The 20,069-nt window shown below is 55.8% G+C and overlaps 1 protein-coding gene and 1 long non-coding RNA gene across 7 annotated transcripts in view; one reads left to right on the top strand and one right to left on the bottom strand.

Moving 5' to 3' along the window:
* Positions 1–20,069, top strand: part of GRAMD4 (GRAM domain containing 4) — a 153,377-nt gene that overhangs the window by 59,972 nt on the left and 73,336 nt on the right. For 2 of the 3 annotated variants that reach the window (XM_021091367.2, XM_085025376.1), the window contains exon 1: positions 18,546–18,756. The exons of the other annotated variant lie outside the window; for it this stretch is intronic. In XM_021091367.2, the coding sequence (XP_020947026.1) occupies positions 18,728–18,756 (29 nt within the window). In that variant the 5' untranslated portion in view covers positions 18,546–18,727. Of the gene's footprint in view, positions 1–18,545; positions 18,757–20,069 lie in introns of those variants that run through there. 3 annotated transcript variants of the gene reach the window in all.
* Positions 224–7,274, bottom strand: LOC110260609 (uncharacterized). Of its 4 annotated transcripts, none has more exons than XR_014845367.1 (3): positions 7,176–7,261; positions 4,768–4,877; positions 224–4,269 (listed from the first exon to the last, which is right to left on the bottom strand). It is a non-coding gene; the product is annotated as an uncharacterized LOC110260609 (long non-coding RNA). The 4 variants fall into 4 exon arrangements; XR_002343843.2 differs by lacking the exon at positions 7,176–7,261 and adding an exon at positions 5,975–6,297; XR_014845365.1 differs by having other exon boundaries at positions 1,830–4,287; positions 5,975–7,274.

Here is a 20,069-nt window from a genome sequence, read left to right as displayed (position 1 = left end):
GGCTCAGCGGGTTAATAACCCAATATAGTGTCCATGAGAAAGCGAGTTTGATCCCTGGCCTTGCTCAGTGGGTTAAGGATCTGGCATTGCCGCAAGAAGAGGCATAGGTCACAGATTTGGCATTGCTGTGGCTCTGGCTGTGGTGGAGGCCAATTCGACTCCCAGCCTGAGAATTTCTAATTGCCCCAGGTGTGGCCCTAAAAGAAACAAAAAGAAAAAGAAGTGGTCCTTGGGAGAGTTTTGTTACACAGCGATAGATAACCGATACAGGGGCCACACGGACGGTCACATCTGGCACCATCTGAGTGTCACATAGCAGACACAGGACGGGAGGAGCAGTTCCCAGAGAATCGGGGCCTCCCTGTGTCTCCAGTCGAGACCCCAAATGTGGCCATGGCTCCGCCAGAGGAGAAGGGTCACAGTGGCTCCGGCATGGCTTGGGTGTCAGGGCACAGACCTGAGCTTGGTGGCAGGGTCCACCCCTGAGAGTCAGTCTCCAAAGACGGCGCCCAGCCTGCCACACCTCCTAGTGCTCCCACCCTAGTCCGGTACCGCTAGTCATGGTGAATCTGCACTGGCTCTGGACACAGATTGCACGGGAAAGGACGCTGGGTCAGTGCCAGACCTGAGCCTCAGGAGCCGTGGCAGCTCTGGCCCTTGTGTTCCTGGACACCTGCTGCCGCCCGGGAAGTCTGACCATGCTTAGAGCCCCTCCCCGGGGGACCACCCCCCATGTGCACACCGGCACACCCGCCCTCTTCCCTGTGCGTCCCTGCTGGCCGTCCCCTGAGGAACGCGGTCCTGCTGTGACTCCGAGTCCCGGAAGGAGTCATTCCTCAGCGCGGGAGCAGAGGAGGGCACCCCGTTCTCCCCAAAGACTCCCTCAGAAGCAAGGTGACAGCCACACCAGTGGCCGAGGATATGATACCCAGAACAAGGTGCCGAGGTGACTTCTGGTAGCATGGTGACCAGGTCCCCTACACGCTGTGCTGCCATCAGATTCTGGGTGAGCATCTAGACACGTGACTATGTTCATGGCTGAGCTCGTAAGAAAGTCCTCCCGATTCCAAAAGGAAAGAAACAGGGAGTTCCCTGGTGGTCAAGTCGTTAGGACTTGGTGCTTTCCCTGCTGTGGCCCATCCCTGGTCTGGGAACTGAGAGCCCACGTCAAGCTGCTGCAAGCTGCGGTAAGAGATGGAAAGGAAAGGATGAAGAGAAAAGAAAAGAAAAGAAAAGAAAAGAAAAGAAAAGAAAAGAAAAGAAAAGAAAGGAAAGGAAAAGAAAAGAAAGGAAAAGGAGGAAGGAAGAGCGGGAGGAGTTCCCATCGTGGCTCAGCAGTTTACAAACCCAACTAGCATCCATGAGGATGCAGGTTTGATCCCTCGCCTCACTCAGTGGGTTAAGGATCTGGCATTGCCGTGAGCTGTGGTGTAGGTCGCAGATGCGGCTTGGATCCCGCGTTGCTGCGGCTGTGCTGTAGGCTGGCGGTTGTAGCTCCGATTTGACCCCTAGCCTGGGAACTTCCATATGCCGCAGGTGTGGCCCTAAAAAAGCAAAAAAGAAAAAAGAGAGGGAAAGAAAGAAGGAAGGAAGGGAGAAATGAAGGAAGGGAAAGAAAGAAATGGAAGCAGGTAGCTGATAACAAGGGCTTCCCCTGCTGCTTGTGACAGATACGGACTGAGGCCCTGCAGCGAGGTGGGTGGCGAGGGGCAGGACCCTCAGCCTTCTACCCCAGGCTGAGATCCACACAGGACAGGGTGGTCCCAACTAAGTCTCCCCACCGGCCAAGGGAACCTCTTGGGAAACGGGCTGTCTGCTTCAGGACTCCAGGTAGCAAGTATTTAATAGCAACAATAATTTCCCTTGAGAGTTTGCAACTGTAGGCCTGCTCTCATGCAGCGCTGGAGTTTACATTTATGCTGTCCTCACAGACAGAGAAATCCCAAGTAAGAAATTAAATTAAAACAGTCCCAGGTAGGGAATACCCCACTACGACCGGCAGAAGCAAACACGAACCGTTTCTGGGGAAAAGCTTCCCAGTGTAGGTCTTCGGGATTCCTGAAGCTCAATCAAATATGAGCTCACAATAAAAAAAAAAAATAATAATAATAAAATGATGAAATGCAAAGAAACATGAGGTGTGAGTCAAAGGAAATAACAAAGATTTAGATACCCTCCCCCCAAACTTCGGAAGTTTGCATGTTTGAGATAGAGGAAGCAATAAAAGATGGAATAAGATTAAAAATGGGAGTTCCCATTATGGCTCAGCAGTAACAAAGCTGACTAGTGAGGTTCCACCCCTGGCCTCACTCAGTGAGTTAAGGATCCAGTGTTGCCACGAGCTGTGGTGTAGGCTGCAGATGCAGCTCAGATCCCACACAGCTGTGGTTGTGGCGTAGGCTGGCAGCTATAGCTCTGATTTGACCCCTAGCCTGGGAACTTCCATATGCCTCAGATGCAGCCCTAAAAAGCAAAAAATAACGTAAAATAAAAGAATGAGAGTCTATTTTTTAAAGATAGGACAGATTTGAAAAACAACCAAATATCATTTTTACCAATGAAAATATAAGAATTGAAACGTTAAACAGCTGAAGAGAGAATCAGTGAATTGGAGCATAGGTCTGAGGAAATTTCCCAGGATGCAGCATAAGAAATAAGAAGACAGAAAATATGAAGCAGAGGTTAAAAAAGGCCATGAGGATAGAGTGAGAGGATGAATGTGCATCTATTTAGAATTCCAGACCTGCAGGATGAGGAGATACCTAATTGGAGGAGGAGGGAGGTGCTCGGCTGTTCCAGGCAGAGGGAACAGCACATGCCAATGTCCTGAGGAACTCACCCAAAGACAGTATGCTATAGCCCTTGCTCTGTTGCTGGCCTTGTAAATGGCCAAGCCGGGGCATACATGCCTCGGACACTATCCCTGCCCGAGCATTGCCCATCTGGTGGGGAGCCAGCTGCAAATGAGGGAGACAGCTGTGCTGCTGCCTGACCCGCTCCATCTCCCCTTCAACGGCTAAGTACACCCCTTCTCCTCTGCCACCCTCAGGCCACATTGTCCAGGCAGAGTTAACTTCAGTCCTTCATGCTTCCAGGGTGGACGTATGATCCCAGCCAGAGAGGCCCAGTTTTGAAACCTTTGTTAGAACAACGGGCAAGGAAAATCTCTGATTCTGCCAGGATAGCTGAGAGGGAAAATGTTGGCCTGGGACCCCCATGAGATGGAGACAACACAAAAAGAGGCAGAGCCTTTGAGCCCTGGATCCAGCCATGCCTGAAGGATACCCTGGACTTGGCAGTTACATGGAATACTACATTTCTTTTTCTCCTTGATTGTCTGAATTGGTTTTCCTGTGTGTTTAATTCCTCACCCCATCCATGTCACAGAAGCACCAAGGCTGGAGACCCTACTGATAACCCTGGCCCCAGCCCAGAGGAAATGACAGCTGGGCTAGGCCTTGACAGCTGTGTCATAGTTGGCTGGGGCAGAGGGGTGTGCCTGGGCAGGCTGGTGCAGGTGTTGGCTGTCTTCCTGGGAGTCAGCACAGCTCACCGCCTCCTGGGCGCAATCTCTGCCCAGGCAGGCCCTGGGCCCCCAGGTTGGCTCTCAACAGAGCCTTAGCACAGCCTTGGGCCTTGGCGAGGGCTGGAGGCCTGAAGAGAGGATAACATGTTAGAGGCACTGCATGAGGGGGGCCAGGCCAGGCCCCCGGAGGTCTTGCCCTGTTGGTCTTGTCATCTTGGTGTCTGGGTTCACAGCATAGGACTCAGCCCAAGTGTGGGAGAAGCAGTGTCCAGAGGCCATCGGCCCACACCTGTCCCTCCCCAGTGTCCAGCTTGGCCAGTTCCATGGATATCCGGTGGGGGCAATGTCAGCTGGGTACAACGTGCAGGTTACCAAACCAAGTAGGTTTCAGGGTCCACGCTCAGCTCGGCAATGAAGTCATTTCAGATCCTTGGTCCCAGCAGACTTAGCACCCATGGATGTTCCAACTTTTGCAGATCCATCAGCCAATCAGTGGGCTGAGCCCTGCCACTGCCAGCCCAGGCCTCCGCGCCCAGCTTAAATGCTCTCTCCTCCGAGAAGCCTCCCCTGAGCAACCCCAGCAGAAGGGCTCCATCCGGCCTCTCAGGTCTCTTTGAACCCCGGAGCCCTTACAGAATGGCAGTCCCAGACTGTCGTGGGAGGCGGTGACTTGTATGTCTGTTGTAGTTTCCTTCGGTTCACCTCTGCCAACTCAAGGCTCAGCCAGGACCTGATAAGTACAGCTGATGGGCAGATGTTTGCTAAATGAATAATGAACACTCGGGTGAAATTTTGAGCACCCCGTTACACTGCACTTACTGTGTGCCAGACACTGTTTTAAACACTTTATACAAAAACAGAAAAAAGAAATAAATGCTCACTCACCGACTCCTCCCAATGACCCTTGGTGGTATCTTCTGTTTGATCCCCCCCCACCCCCGTTAAGGTTTGAAAACTCAGGCACAGAGAAGCTCAGAAGCTTGTCCAGAGTCACACAGCCTGTAGGGAGCAGAGCCAGGACTCAAACCCAGGCAGTCCCTCTCCAGAGTCTGTGCTCTTAGCCCCAGGACCGCCACAGGTCATTGCTCCAGGTGTGCAGTGAGGTCACTGAGGGGCAGAGAGGCAAAGGGCCTAGATGGAGGCCTCACAGCCAGTGGCCAAACAACCCTCCTGTCTCCTGGTCTGGCTTTTCCTTCCTTAAAACGGGAGCCCCAGGGGCTTGGGACTCAAGGGTTGCTCACCTATTCAGCAGGCTTCCTTGGAGGCTGCAAACAGGCTCTTTCCCCACAGAGGCAGAGCCGGTCGGGGCTCTTCCTTCCTTCTCTTGGCGACAATTTTGCCTGTGGACATCCTGTGGGCAAAGGGGAGGTGAGTTTGTGGTTTGTGGGTGTGTTCAGGGCGTGTGGGTTGATGGTTCAGCCTTTGTGTGCAGGGAAAGTGCTGGATAGAGGCCGGTTGGGTGTGGTCCTGCGCCACCAGACCAGGGAGGGGGTGGAGCGGGCTCGGGCTGTGTCCTGGCACTGGTGGAGCTAAGCAAGACCTCCGACTCCAAGGAGGGGCTGTGGCGTGGGGCTGCTGGATCCCCACCCCCCCACGATGGGTAGGGTGGGCTGAAGGGTGCAGCTCCAGGAGGGCCTGGAGTCCTGCTCAGGGCTCTGCGCTGCACCAGCTGGTTTTCCTCCTGAGCAGGGGCAGTGCCCAAGGTGCCCAGGGTAGCGGGCAACTCCCTGACCACCATGCTTGCTGATGGCAAAGCTGTGGGCTGCCATGTCTGATACCATGTGATACTGCCTGGGCAGTCATGTGACCCAGAGGTGGCACTCCATAGGCTGGCCAGGGACCAACAGCTGACAGCAGGAAGCATGGAGCAGACCAATTGGCTTCACCCCCTTGCCCACTGGGCATCGCAGGCAAAGAGTGGGTGGGGAGGGGGCTCCTGCAGGGTAGAGGATGCAGAGAGGCCCTGGGGCCTGGAGTCTTGGGGACCTGGGAGGGACTAAGAGTCTTCAGGGGGCCTGGGGGAGCTGGTAGACCTCGGGGACCCTGGGGGTGGTTAGAAGATGTGGGTGGTCATGGGGGACCTTGAGGAATCTTGGGGGAATCTTTGGGGCCTTGTGGGGCCCTAAGGAGACTAGAGGAACTTTGGGGGGCTTCTGATGTCTTGAGGATCTTGAGGAATCTTGGGGGGCCTGGTGGGTCTTGGGCAAATTTAGGAAATCTTTGGGACCTTAGGGGGTGTTGGGGGGTTTTAAGGGACCTCAAAGCTCTCGAAAGAGTGGAACAGCCCCCCTGTGACCCGTCCCTGCAGCTGGGGGCCCCGGCTGTTCTTGGAGTTTTGTGAGGGCAAAGCGACCCAGGGGACACACCTGCTCCATTTGGTGCCCTCGCCTCAGCTCTGACCCCTGGGCCCTGAGAGGCCAGGCCTGTGCTGCCCCCACACAAACTCACCTCCAGTCGTGTGGATTGTCTGGAAGCGCTGGCGGGGAGGCAGGGCCCCAACTCCTGTCACACAGTCCATTGCAGGGAGCGTCCCCTTGTCCCCAAAGTTCCCCTCACACTGACAACCAGGAGAGGTGGGAGAGGCCCTGAATTAGCTTGGACTCCCTCGCCCAGGCTGTGGAGGCTTTCTGGCTGGGAAGCAAGGTGACCAGGATGGGCCTGGCCCATCAGCAGCGTGAGGCTGCCTGCTGGGGGAGGGGGAGGTGGCCTGGTCAGGGTCTTGGTGACAGCTGGATGGAGCAGGGCAGAAGGAGCTGAGCAGGTAGTCCAGGCTCCATGGACCCGCCTGAAAGGCCTCAGGGCCAGGCCCCCTTCCTGGTCCCCAGGGCAGTACCATCACCTGCCCCCCGCATCCAGGGGCCAGCCCATGGGCCCCACCTCCAGGCCCGCATGGTGGGTCTGTCCAGTGGTCTCCACCCCTGCCTTAACACCTTGGTCCAGGCCAGCATGTTCTCCCCGAGACAAGGCAGGGGTTTCCAGCAGGCCTCTTGCCCCACTCATGGCCCCTTCATCCAGTCTTCACCAGCTGCCGGAGTGATCTTTAAATGCCACTTGGGAGATACACTCAATATTTTGTAATAACTTATAAGGGGAAAGACCCTGGAAATAACAGCTCTAAGTTCCCGTTGTGGTATCCCTGAGAAGGCAGTTGGATCCCCGGCCTCGCTTAGTGGGTGAGGTGCCGTGAGCTGCGGAGGAGGTCAAGGATGTGGCTCGGATCTGGCATTGCCTTGGCTGTGGTGCAGGCCAGCAGCTGCAGCTCCCATTTGACCCCTGGCCCAGGAACTTCCATATGCTGCGAATGCGACCCTAAAAAGACAAAAAAAAAAAAAAAAAAAAGAAGACGAGGAAGAAGAATAGCTCTGTATTCTTACAACGGAGTCACTCTGCTGTACACCTGAAACTAACAGCATTGTAAATCGACAATACACCAATTTTTACCAAAAGCGACCCTGCCCTCCCCAACCTGCCTCCAGCCCTGTGGCATCTATAGTCGTGTCTAGCTGCGCCCACGGCCCCCTCACAACCACCCCCCACTCCTCCTTCCTGGCGGCAGCTCCGTTCTGTGTGTGTGTGTTGGGGGGAGGTGTCCAGCCTCCTCAGGGCTGCAGTAAATTAAGGAGCTTGTGCCAAAATATGGTCAATCCACCCGCTCCCTCCATTTAAAGTCTGCGGCGAGAATGTCACCGGAGCTGGGCGTGGGGCTGGGCGCTCTGCCTCCGGCGGAGCTGTTCGGTCTAGCGTCACCGTCCTGGGGCCCAAGGGCGTGTCTACCTCACACGCCCCCTGGCCTGTGGTTGGTCCTGGGGGTGGGTGTGGCCCAGCTGTGGCCAATGGAAGAGTCCGCTGGGGCTCTCCTCTTCCCAGACCGGTCCCTTCCGTCGGTGACAGCAGCCCTGTCCCCGCACCTGCTGGGGTTGACCTGTGGGGGCGGGGGGGCCTGGAGCGGGAGGCTGGCCGTGCCAGGCACTGTCCCAGAGGCTTTACAGAGGCCAACACACTTACCACCCCAGAGGCAGGTGCAATTACTGCCCTTGCTTTACAGATGCGGACACGGAGGCGCGGGGGAGGGGGGGAGAGAAGGGGGGGAAGCGGGGGGGAGGGGTCTTCTGCCCCAGTGGCTGATGGAGCTGGCGTCGGACCCCAGTCTGCCTCTAAAGCCCCCGTGGGGCTCTGTCCCCGTCCAGCCGCTCCGCCTCCCCTTGAGCCTCTTTCCCTCCCAGGGCCTTTGCACAGGCTCGTCCTTTTGCCCAGAGCCCTCTTCTCACCAGCTGTCTCGTTGCGGGTCTTGTTCAAAGGTTCCCTCTGCCCAGGGACATGGTTGGCTGGGCCGGCGGTGTGGGCGGCTTCACCGGACGCCTTTGTGCCTTTTCACGGAAGCACGTGGATACACTACCGGCTCCTTAACAACGGGCCGTTCGCTGGGCGGCTTGGACCACAGACAGTGGTTCCTCCAAGCAAGTTCTGGAGGCTGGAAGTGCAGGGTCAAGGTGCTGATACGGTCCCTGCTGAGGAGACAGCTGCCCTCCCTGTGCCCTCACCGTCTCTTCTTGTAAGGACGCTAATCCCCCTCCGAGGACCCCACCCTAGTGACCTCTCCTAACCCTAACCATCCTCAAAGCCCCGCCTCCTGACACCACCGCCCTGGGGAGGACGGCTGCCGCACGTGAATTGGGGAGGGAGGTGCAGAATTCCGTCCACGACACCTACTCAAAAAATAACAAGGTTTAAATTTAAAAAGACAAGCCACTTTACACCCACAAGGATTACTGTCATCGTTAAAGAAAACAAACCAAAGGGGGAAAAAAGGGGGAAATAACACTCCATTGGCGAGGATGTGAAGAAATCGGAAGCCCTGAGATGCGCTGGTGGGCGTGCAAAATGCTGCCGCTTCTGTGAAAGGCAGAGTGGCAGTTCCTTAAAAGGTGAAATGTAAAATCACGCATGAGGGGAGGAGAGGTGTGGACGGTTGAATCAGAGCTGCAGCTGCCAGCCTACACCACAGCCACACCAACGCGGGATCCCTAACCCACTGAGCGAGGCCAGGGATCGAACCTGCATCCTCATGGATACTAGTTGGGTTCATAACTGGGTTAGCGGATGCAAACTACTCCATTTAGGATAGATGGAGTTCCCATTGCGGCTCAGTGGAAACGAATCCGTCTAGGAATCATGAGGTTGCGGGTTTGATCCTGGCCTCGCTCAGTGGGCTAAGGATCCGGCGTTGCCGTGAGCTGTGGTGTAGGTCGTAGATGCCGCTCAGATCTGGCATTGCTGTGGCTGTGGTGTAGGCTGGCAGCTACAGCTCCGATCAGACCCCTCACCTGGGAACCTCCATATGCCGCGGGAGCGGCCCTAGAAAAAAGGCAAAAAGACAAAAAAAAAAAAAAAGAATCAATAAGCAATGGGGACCTACTGTATAGCACAAGGAACTGAATCCAGTCCCTTGGGATACCATGGTGGAAGATAACATAAGAAAATGAATATATATATGTGTGTACGTGTGTGTGTACATATATGTGCATTTATATATGTGTGCATGTGTATATATGATTGGGTCACTCTGCTACTCAGCAGAAATTGGCACAACATTGTAAATCAACTATACTCTAATAAAAATTTTAAAAATAAACCAAACGACCATGTACCCAGCAATTCCATTCCTAGGTGTACATGGACCGTCAAGAATCAAAACAGGGACTCAGATGCTTGCTGCCCATGTTCAGAGCAGCAGTCACGACTGCCAAAAGGTGGAGACACCCCACGTTCCGTTGCTGGATGGCTCAGCGAGCAACATGTGGGCTCTACGTGCAGAGGAATGTCCTTCAGCCTTAAAAAGGAAGGACATTCTGACATATGCCCCTGGAGGGCATGATGGGGGTGGGGTGGGGGCAGCCAGACAGGGCCAAAGAGAGAGGCTGCTGCCCTTGCTAACTTTCACCTGTGACCCCCGTGTCCTTTTAACTTAAAAAAAAAAATTACTTGTTTTTTTTTTTTTCTTTTTCTTTTCTTTCTTTATTTTTTTCTTTTTTTTTTTTCTTTTTTTTTTTTTTTAGGGCCACACCTGTGCAGATGGAAGTTCCTAGGCTAGGGGTTGAATCAGAGCTGCAGCTGCCAGCCTACACCACAGCCACACCAACGTGGGATCCCTAACCCACTGAGCGAGGCCAGGGATCGAACCTGCATCTTCATGGATACTAGTTGGGTTCATAACCTGCTGAGCCACATTGGGAACTCCTTAACTAATCTTTTAATAGGGAAAATGACAAATGTACCCCCCACCCCCCCACACGAGTAGGGAGAAGTGTAGCCCACCCCAACCACACACACCCCACTTAACAATGTCCAGTCTCGTTCTCTTAAGAACCACAACCACCACTGATTCGTGTATTTTTTTTTTTTTTTTTTTTTTTGGCTGCACCAGGCATGCGGAAGTTCCCAGGCCAAGGATCGAACCCAAGCCACAGCAGTGACAATGCTGGATCCTTAACCATCAGGCCACCAGGGAACACCCTGATTTTCGGAATTTTTTTTTTAAGGCCGCTCTCTGCCATATGGAAGTTCCCCAGCCAGGGATTGAATTGGAGCCCTGGTGGTGACCCACACCACATCTGTGGCAAGGCTGGATCCTTTAATTTGCTGCACTGGTTGCGGATCCAACATGCACCTCTGCATGCATCCAGCCACAGGAGTCAGATTCTTAACCCATTACACCGTGATGGGAACTCCTGATTTCTGGATTTTATGGAGCAACTCCCAGACACCATAGCATTCCATCTCGATGAAATTCAGATTTTATGGCAAGAGGAGAAAACATTTGAACAAGCTTTTTTTTTTTTGTCTTTTTGCCTTTTCTAGGGCCACACCCATGGCGTATGGAGGTTCCCAGGCTAGGGGTCGAATCAGAGCTGTAGCCGCCAGCCTATGCCAGAGCTAGAGCCACAGCAACACAGGATTCGAGCCGCATCTGCAATCTACACCACAGCTCACGGCAATGCCAGATCCCCAACCCACTGAGCAAGGCCAGGGATCGAACCAGCAACCTCATGGTTAACCACTGCACCACGACGGGAACTCCTGAACAAAATTTTTCTTTGCTGCCTGGGCTTCCTCCTCTTGAGTGTGTTTTGTGCACCTGTAACCAGACCTTCTCAGGCCATATACCATTCCTTTAATCTCAGCAAGGCTCACTGCACTTCAGGCGATAACCCTCCTTCTTAACCTTAGGAGGGGCCGCCGATGACCCGTGACCCACCACTCACTTTGTGGGTGTGGACCGGGATTGTGCAAACGGTGACGAGCGCTGACACACAGCCCTTTGCCTCAAAAACTTAGAGAACTGTGCCTGCACATCGAACAGGCAGAACTTTCTGGAGACCGTCCCTCAGGTTACAATCCTCGGGGTGCTTCAAATAAAATTTTCCATGTCTTTCTTAGATCAACTATTGATGCACTTTTTTCATGGACAATCTGTAGGTAGCTGAGTGTATGGAGCTAAACAACGAGGGCTCCTCTTAAAAACGCAGCCGTGGGCGTTCCCGGCGCGGCTCAGCGGTTAACAAACACGACTAGGAATCACGAGGACGTGGGTTCGATCCCTGGCCTCGCTACTCCTCAGCTGTGGTGTAGGTTGCAGACACGGTTTGGAAGCTGTGGTGCTGTGGCTGTGGTGTTGACCAGCGGCTGCAGCTCCAATTCGACCCCCAGCCTAGGAACATCCAGATGCCATGGGTGCAGACCTAAGAAGCAAAAACAAACAAACAAACAAACAAAAAAACCCAAAATGCAACCACAATGTGATATTTCTACCCCCAAATTCGACGTAACCACTGAACATCAATCACACGTGGTCCCTCCCCAATTCCCTCCTGTCTCTTTTCACCCGAGCATTTGCTTCCCATTTCCTTGATGGTCCAGCCTTGGTTTGTTTTAAAGAAATTAGGCTGCACGTCCTGGACTGTTTCTGCAATCGGCTTTTGCTAGAACTGCAGGCCCGCGCCGGTAACAGGTGCGTCCCTCTCTCCCCATTTGCTGTAAACTGGTCATTGCTCTAACGCAGCGCTGTCCAGTAGAACTTCTGCCGGGATGGAATGTTCTCCATCCACACCGGCCTGCAGTGCTCCAGGCACCGGCCACGTGTGGCTGTAGTGCTCAGACTGTGGCCAGGTCACCTGAGGAACTGAAGCCTTCCTTTCCCTTTTTTTTTTTTTTTTTTTTGGTCTTTTTAGGGCTGCACCTGCGGCATGTGGGTCAAATCAGAGCTACAGTTGCCGGCCTACACCGCAGCCAGAGCAACGTGGGATCTGAGCCGCGTCTGCACCCTGCACCACAGCTCACGGCAATGCTGGATCCTTAACCCACGGAGTGAGGCCAGGGATCAAACCTGCATCCTCATGAATGCTAGTCGGGTTCGTTCACTGAGCCACGATGGGAACTCCAGCTTCATTTCACTTGAAATGTACATTTGTACACATCCGTGGGCAAGTGTGGGGCAGTGACCATCGTATTGGGCAGATCTAGAGGCTCGATCAGATTCGGGTTAATATTTTTTGGCAAGACAAGGTCGTGAGTGGGGGTGAGCCACTGTAATGCCGGGTCTCTCTTTTCGTCGTTTAGGATCCACTGATTCACCCCCCCCATCCTTTCATCCACGGGGACATGCGCAACAGCAATATTCAAATTCCAGCACTGCTTCTTCATTAGTGACCGAAGTTCGGTCAAAAGAAACTTCCCTCATCAACCATCTGGTGACCCTAATTCCCAGATCCTGCAGGGGAGAGAGAAGAAACGCTTGGTTTCTTCCCTTTCCAAGTTTCAAAATGCTGCGTTGATTCCTTTGGTCAAGTGGAAACGTGAACTTCTTCTCGGTATTATTATGCACCCACTGGGTGAAGCGTATTGGACGCGTTTCAGTCCTCACTGGTGTTGCGATTGCCCTGAGTCTGGCCAGGGGGAGGTCGTTCTGCCGCCTCTGGGCCAGTCCAACAAGACATCTGTGGGCTTTGCCAACTTCTTGCTCTTTTGGGGACACGTTGCTTCAGACTCACCTTCAAAACCCGCAGCCCTGGGATCAGGCATTTCTCCGAAAGCCCTGCTTCCTCTCCAGGAAAACCAAGCCCCCCGTCTCATACTCATGGTGTTCACTGCTGTGGGGGTGGCCCTTGATGCTAAGGCTTTTTTTTTTTTTTTTTTTTGGTCTTTTTGCCATTTCTTGGGCCACTCCCGCGGCATATGGAGGTTCCCAGGCTAGGGGTCGACTAGCACCTGTAGCTGCCAGCCTACACCACAGCCACAGCAACGCAGGATCCGAGCCGCGTCTGCAACTTACACCACAGCTCATGGCAATGCTGGATCCTTAACCCACTGAGCGAGGCCAGGGATCGAACCCGCAATCTCATGGTTCCTAGTTGGATTCGTGAACCCCTGGGCCATGACGGGAACTCCATGATACTAAGGCATTTTCACTGAATAGAGCAGGCAAAGGTTTATTATTTATTTATTGTCTTTTTTTTTAGGGCCGTACCTGCAGCATATGGAGCTTCCCATATGGACAGGGATCAGGCTAGGGGTCCAATCCGAGTTGTGGTCACTGGCCTACGCCACAGCCACAGCAACTCGGGATCCTTAACCCACTGAGCAAAGCCAGGAATCAAACCTGCATCCTCATGGATGCTGGTCAGGTTCGTTAACCGCTGTGCCACGATGGGAACTCCTTTTATTTATGTTTTATGGCTGCACGCAATGACATGTGGAAGTTCCTAGCCCAGGGATCGAATCTGAACCACAGCTGTGACCTGTGCCGTAGCTGCGGCAACGCCAGATCATTTAACCTACCATGCCAAGCCAGGGATAGAACCCGAACATCTAGAGCAACCTGAGCTGCTGCAGTTGGATTCTTTTTTTTTTTTTTTTTTTTTCCTTTTTTGGCTGTCCTGCAGCATATGGAGTTCACAGGACAGGGATTAGATCTGAGCCACAGCTGCGGCAACGGTGGATCCCTAACCCAAGGTGCTGGGCTGGGAATCGAACCTGTGTCCCAGCACTCCAGAGACACTGCTGATCCATTGCACCGTAGTGGGAACTCCTGTTTGTTTTGAAAAGAAATGCACTGTAACGCTGCACTGACACTTCCTATTCAGGGTCAGAACCACAGCTTATTTCCTTAAGTGCATTGACCTGAGTCTCTTCTGTTCCTCACCAACAGTCCCTGCTCTCAACAGCACATTGAGAAGACAATTTCGGGAGTTCCCATTGTGGCGCAGCAGAAACGAATCTAACTAGGAACCATGAGGTTGCAGGTTCGATCCCTGGCCTCGCTCATTGGGTTAAGGATCCAGTGTTGCCGTGAGCTATGGTGTAGGTCGAAGACGTGGCTTGGATCTGGCATTTGCCGTGACTGTGGTGTAGGCCGGAGACTACAGCTCTGATTAGACCCCGAGCCTGGGAACCTCTGTATGCCACGGGTGCAGCCCTAAAAAAAAAAAGCAGAAAAAAAAGAGAAAGTAATTTCTCATGTACTTTATTCCACTGCATACACAGCAATCTCAGAAAAACAATACTAATGAGAGCACCAACATGATTATTAAAAAGACAAATATTTTTTACTTCTTTTTGTCTTTACGTGATGTGCATTGTGCTTCGCGTTCCCTTGAAATATCTCCTCTCTGTATGGGGTCACCATCCAAGGATACAATTGGGTTCCTTTCCTTCATTTCATTATTTGTTTTTAGGACTTGAAAAAAATTAGCTTTGTTTTAGTACTTAATCTACCATACAAGGATTCTTTTCTTTTCTTTTCTTTTTTGTCTTTTTAGGGCCACACCCACGAGATATGGAGGTTCCTAGGCTAGAGGTCGAATTGGAGCTATGGCTGCTGGCCTATATCACAACCACAGCAACGCTGGATCCTTAACCCACTGAGCGAGGCCAGGGATCAACCCGCATCCTCGGGGACACAAGTCGGGTTTGTTAACCTCTGAGCCATGATGGGAACTCCGGATTATTTTCAAAGGTGAGCTTTCTGCTTTTACTCCTTTCCTCTTCAAGGGTAACCGTTTAAATTTGTTTCTGTCTTTTTAGGGCCGCACCTGCGGCATGTGGAAGTTCCCAGGCTAAGGGTCGAATCAGAGCTGCAGCTGTCAGCCTACGCCACAGCCATACCAACGTGGGATCTGAGCCGCGCCTGCAACCCACACCACAGCTCTGGGCAATGTCAGATCCTTAACCCACTGAGCAAGGCCAGGGATCAAACCTGCATCGTGGCTATTAGTTGGGTTTGTTTCTGCTGAGCCACAGTGGGAACTCCCCAGCCACATTTTAAATGCTCAGTAACTCCATGTGACTACTGCTTCGGGCTACACAGCTGCTGAGTATTTCCATCCTTCTAGAAAGTTCCATGGGACAGTGGACAGAGCTGGTCCGTAGCATCATAACTCTCTGCCTTACTATTTTTCTCATAATAACTCTGGATAGTGTTGCCGTGACCCACCTTCAGCTGGCTCTCTTACCATCCCTTAAGCCACCGCCCCCGCCCATGACTGACCACTCAGGCCCAGGGGAGACAGAGAGGCTGGTCACCCCTCCACGACCTCCTCTCCCTGGCGGCTGCCAGGCCTGCCCCTCCTCAGATGCCCGTCTTGGCTTGAAAGCCCCTCCTCTGAGAAGCCCCCGGCCCTCCGGGATGCAGTGGAGGCTTCCTCTGCTCCCCCAGCTCTGCTGGACGCCCCAGCTGGCAGCTCAGGCACAGTCTTCCTCCACCGCAAGATTGAGGGCCAGGTCTGCATGTCTGTGGAGTGAGGGGCAAGAAGGAAGGCGGCCCGGCCACCACCCTGCAAAGAAGGGGAGTTGAGGCACAGAGAGGTAGAGGAACTTGCCAGGGTCACACAGCAGGTAAGGTCCAGAGCCTAGATCTAGGCTAGCAGACCCAGTTTCCTTCCCAAAGGGATAGAAGGCTGGGCTGCTAAGGAGGTCCTAACTGGGCTGGCACCCAGAGGCTGCAGGGCAAGGACGGGGTGGGTCAGGGTGGCGGGCTGGCCCAGCAGGCAGGTTGTCTGGCCCCTGCACTTCTGCTCATGGACACGAGGTGGCGCACTCTGTCAGGCTCAGAGGCCGGAACCCCAAGTTTGTGCAGCAAGCCCCCAACCCAGGCGGCAGGCTGGGGGTTCTGGCTCTGTCGCTTCCCTGGGGACTGGCTAAGCCCTGCTGAGGGGGGTCCTGCAGGACCCCCCTCAGCAGGGAACATCCTCTCCCCAGAGCCACAAGCAGAGAAAAGCCTTCACGTCTCGCGTTTATCACCAGGCTTCCTCCCCTGGGAGATGCTGATTTGTTCCCATCTTAACATTTCTGAGATGCTGACGCAACACACAACCTACAAGCGGTGCACAGCATCAGCTGGTGCTCTGATGCAAGGTGGGCAGTTCATTCTTTCCTGAAAAGCTGTTATTAAGTTGACGGTGCAGCTTACGTGGTGGCATTTTAAAATCAAGGAAATATGTGAGTTACTTTCCTGGGTGTCATTTGGCCACTATTAATAGCACATTTGCTGACTCCCTACTATGTGCAAGGCAGTCCCAGGGACTGACATTTAAACACATGCTGATTCGTGGTGGAGGCAGTGTGGAGGCTGCCAGGGAGGCTGGGACCCCTTCGGGCCAGGCGGGTCCAGGGGCCCTTTGTGGAGCTGGGCCTTGCAGGCTGGGTGGAGTTCAAGTGTGGAAGGTGGTCCTAGAGGGGCGGGGCAGGAACATCGAGCTTGTGTTTGGGAAACTCTCTAGTCCTGTTTGCCTGGAGCACAGAGGGATAAGGCCAGGAGCCGCCAGCCCAGATGGAGGAGGAACCAGTGGGATTTGGTGGCTGAGCCCAGTCCTGGCAGGGTCGCCGGGCACAAAGGCATCTCAGACCACCCAGTGGAGCTCTCACCCCGGGGAAGAGGTGGTTCTGCTGACAGCTTGCCACATCGCCCTGCTGCCCCTGAACTAGACCCCACCTTCATACTCCGGCACCGTTAATCTGAAATCACTGTTCCCCCATTTCACACTCAGGAAACTGAGGTACAGAGAGGTTCAGCCTCCTGCTGGGAGCTCACTTGAAGCTTGCTCCTGGCCCAGGCCCACCAGGGCTACCTTCCCAGGCATGGAATCCTGGGAGAGGACGAAAGAGGGGCCCCAAACCCTTGTGTGGACACAGAATGTCACCTGTCATTTCAGTAAACAAAGGACACTGTGCCCATCACGCCACCCAGAACTGCTGCGCCCTGATGTTGGCTGCACCCAGAGAGAACTCAGGATGCGGGGAGCAGGATACTGGCCCCAGAGAGTTAAGATACACATCAAAGGAATGATTCCAATGAGCACAGACTCTGGCACCTTCCCATACAAAGCACTAAAACCAGTAACTTGAGATGTTTGGTTTTTGTGATTCGCAGTGTTCTTTTGGTGCTCAATGCGTTGCTTGTTTTCAGCAAAAACTCACTCCCGTCTATCCTGGCTCCTCCCTTTTCTCTTTGGGAGGTTGGTGCCTCGGGGCTCTCTGAGCCGCTGCAGCCCCAGGCGATAGTCCTTAATAAGTTTACCAAGTAAAACCATTCTCAAGGTTTAGGGGGTGCAATTTTTTTTTTTTTTAAACAGTTGACCCTTGCCCCAAGGAATGCTTCAGGAGTGCTTTAATCAGGATCCCTGAGGACTGGTGAGGAGCTTTCGGGACAGAGGAGAGGATGGGAGGCAGATAGTGGGGTGGGAGGGTAGCTCAGTTCTGATTCCTGGAGGTGCCTGTAGGACTTCTGGGGTCATTGTCTTGGGGGCAGAGCAGGGAAGCAGGCTAAAGACACACATGGAGGAGAGAACAGCAGGGCAGAGCCCAGAGGCCCCAGCGAGAGAGGGCTGGCTGAGAAGGCTGGGCAGAGACAGCCTCTTGGTCGTCTCTAGTCTCTGGGTTCCCCTGTCCCGCCACTCCAAGCCCCATCCTCTCGGGCAGACACGGGTGGGGAGGGGATGCCGGCTTCCAACCCAGGGTGAGGACCTGGGGTTTTCGAAGGGTGGTCCTCTCTGCACCTGAGCTAGACAGCCCCTGGTCCCAGAGCCGGAGTGGGCGGAGTTTTCTTGGGGAGGGAGGGGGGAAGGGGCGGAAGGAGAGGAGAGGGGAGAGGCAGGGGAGAGGGGGGAGAGGGGGTGGTTCCAGACTCAGGGGCAGGAGGGCTTAAAGTGGGCTCACCACTAATACTAAAGCTGTGCCCTGGCCCCTGCGCCCTGCGTGTGGGCCTGCGGAGATGCAGGAGGGTGGAGGGGCCCCCTTAAATGACAAAGGCGAGATTTAGAGACAGAGGCCCAGATCCTGAGGATAGAGCGCGTCCTGGGGGTGGGGGTCAACCCCTGCTGGTTGCTGGTGTCTAGCGAGCGTGTGCACCCCCCCAGCCCTCCTCCTGCGGGCTCCAGGTACCCTTCCCTGAGTGGGCCCAACAGGGGCGTCAGCGGAAAAGCATTTTCCTGTGGGATGTGGTCCCTACTGGTAGCAAAGGCTTTGACCCACAGTGCGGCCCCGACGGGGTGTCTAGCAGGGGGACCACGGATGAAGTGACAGCAGCATGCGTGCTTGTGCGTGGCTGTGCCCTTGGCGTCCACCAGACAGATGCGCGGGGCCGTTTGGCTGTAGGTGGAACCTGCGGACGGCCGCGCGGAGGAGCCGCCGCGCGTGCGCGTGGGTGGCGGGGACGCACGTGGGCCACCCAAACAAAGGCGGTGCCGCGTGACCGAGCTCGCACGCGCGCTCACCTGCCAGGGCAGGCGCGCTCCCGCGGGCCCCGGCGCACCGCCGTTCGCGCCAGGAGAGACAGGGAGGGCCGAGGCGGCGCGGCTCCTTTAAGGAGCCGCGTGGGGCGTGGCGTGGCTGCGCGGGGCTTGCCGCTCAGGTCGTAGGGCGTGGCGTTGGGCGTGGCGTGGCGGCTCGGGGCGCGGGGCGGAGCGCGCGCGGGGCGGGGCGGCGGCTGCGCAGGCCGGGCCGGGGGCGCGCAGACTCCGCTCAGCGGGACGCGAGCGCGCGACCTGGCGCCGCCGCCGCCGCCGCCGCCGCCGCCGCCGCCTCCGCGCTCGTGGCCGGCACCCGCGGGACCGCCTCCTCCGGGCTCCCCGGCGCCGCTGGGCTCCCCGGCGGGCGGCAGGTGCAGCACGGCCCGGCGGCTGGTGAGGGGCGCGGCACGGCGGCGGGTGGATGAGAGGTGGCCCCGATCTCCGCGCAGGGTAAGCGGCGCGCGCGCGCGGACGCCCACACGGACCTCGGCGGACACACAGACACGCTCCCGACACCGGCCGGCTGGGCCGCGACCCGGCGCGCTCCGCCACGCTCTCCCCGCGCCCGGAGTCAGCGGCCCTCCAAGCAGGGCCCCGCGCGGGCGCGCCCCGCATACACGCCCCCGGGTCCCGCGCGGGCTTGGGCGCGCGTCACGGCCACCCCCCCTTCCCCCGCGCGCGCCCGGGCCGCGACGTCTCCTGGTTCGCGCTGTGCTGGGCTGGCCAGGGAAAGGAGGACGTCCTGCGGGCACTGGGCCCCAGATGGGGTGGTGGTCGGTGATGTCAGAGTCACTGAGGCCAGGCTGGGGCACTGGTGATCGCGTCCAATGTCCGTCTTTCCGACTCACTCCTTAGGGACACAGGAGAGGAGGAGGGAGCTGCCGGCCCCTGTGACCCAAGAGGAAAAAGTTGTGGGTTGCCCCCCTCCCCGCACCCCTCTTTTTGCCCTGTCTCCTTTCCCTTTGTTTGGGACTTTGAGCTGGTGGGGGCTCTGCTGGGGCCCAGACCTGCTGGCAGGCAAGGAGATGTGGTGTCTGCGGCAGCCCCCAGCCCTGGGCCCACACCTGCCGCTGGCAGGCCCTGCTCTGCTGTCGGAGCCTACCACCAGGCAGGGAGGAGAGGCCGAGCAGGTGAGCTGGTGCACCTGTCCCTGCGGAGAGCCTCTGGCTGGAGGAGCAGCCCCCAGCCAGGGCCCTGGACCTGAGGAGGTCCCCCCCCTTGCCGGAAGCAGAGTCCACCCTGGGGCTCTTGCTATCCCGACCTTTCCAATGGCAGGAAAGATTCTGTTTGGATGACACCTTTTGCGGGATGGGGTTCCCGGCTTACCTTCTTAGTGCAGGTTTGGGAGAAAAGACAGGTGGGAGCAGCTCCTACCCCCCCAGAATGGAGACGCGTGAGCCCCGGCCCCCATTGCAGCTCAGCCTTAGGGGCTGTTTCAGGCCTGGGCCTGGCAGGATGGTCAGGGCTGTGCAGCAGTTAGGAAAGGAATTTGGCGTTTTGCCTCCTTCCCGCATCTGCTCTGTGACCTTGGGCCAAAAGGCCTGGCGTCTTTGCAGGCCTCAGTTTCCCTGAAGGAGAGGGGCCGACAGGAGGACAGGACGGTGCGGGGCAGCCCCACCCCCCTTCCCTCTGACACATGCGGAGCAGAGATCCGAACCCCCGCCCCGCCCCGAGAGCCCAGCCGTGCCCTTTGCTCCCGGTTCTCGTTTCCTTGACGCTGCTGCCCCACGTGTGGACTCGGCCCGCCTGGGGGACACAGTCCT

Source organism: Sus scrofa, chromosome 5 (assembly GCF_054392235.1).
Source record: "Sus scrofa isolate SSC_HxYL_T2T_F1_AM1 chromosome 5, Sscrofa_HxYL_maternal_Yorkshire_Landrace_v2.0, whole genome shotgun sequence".
Taxonomy (NCBI): Eukaryota; Metazoa; Chordata; class Mammalia; order Artiodactyla; family Suidae; genus Sus; species Sus scrofa.
This window is presented reverse-complemented; position numbering and strand designations above follow the sequence as displayed.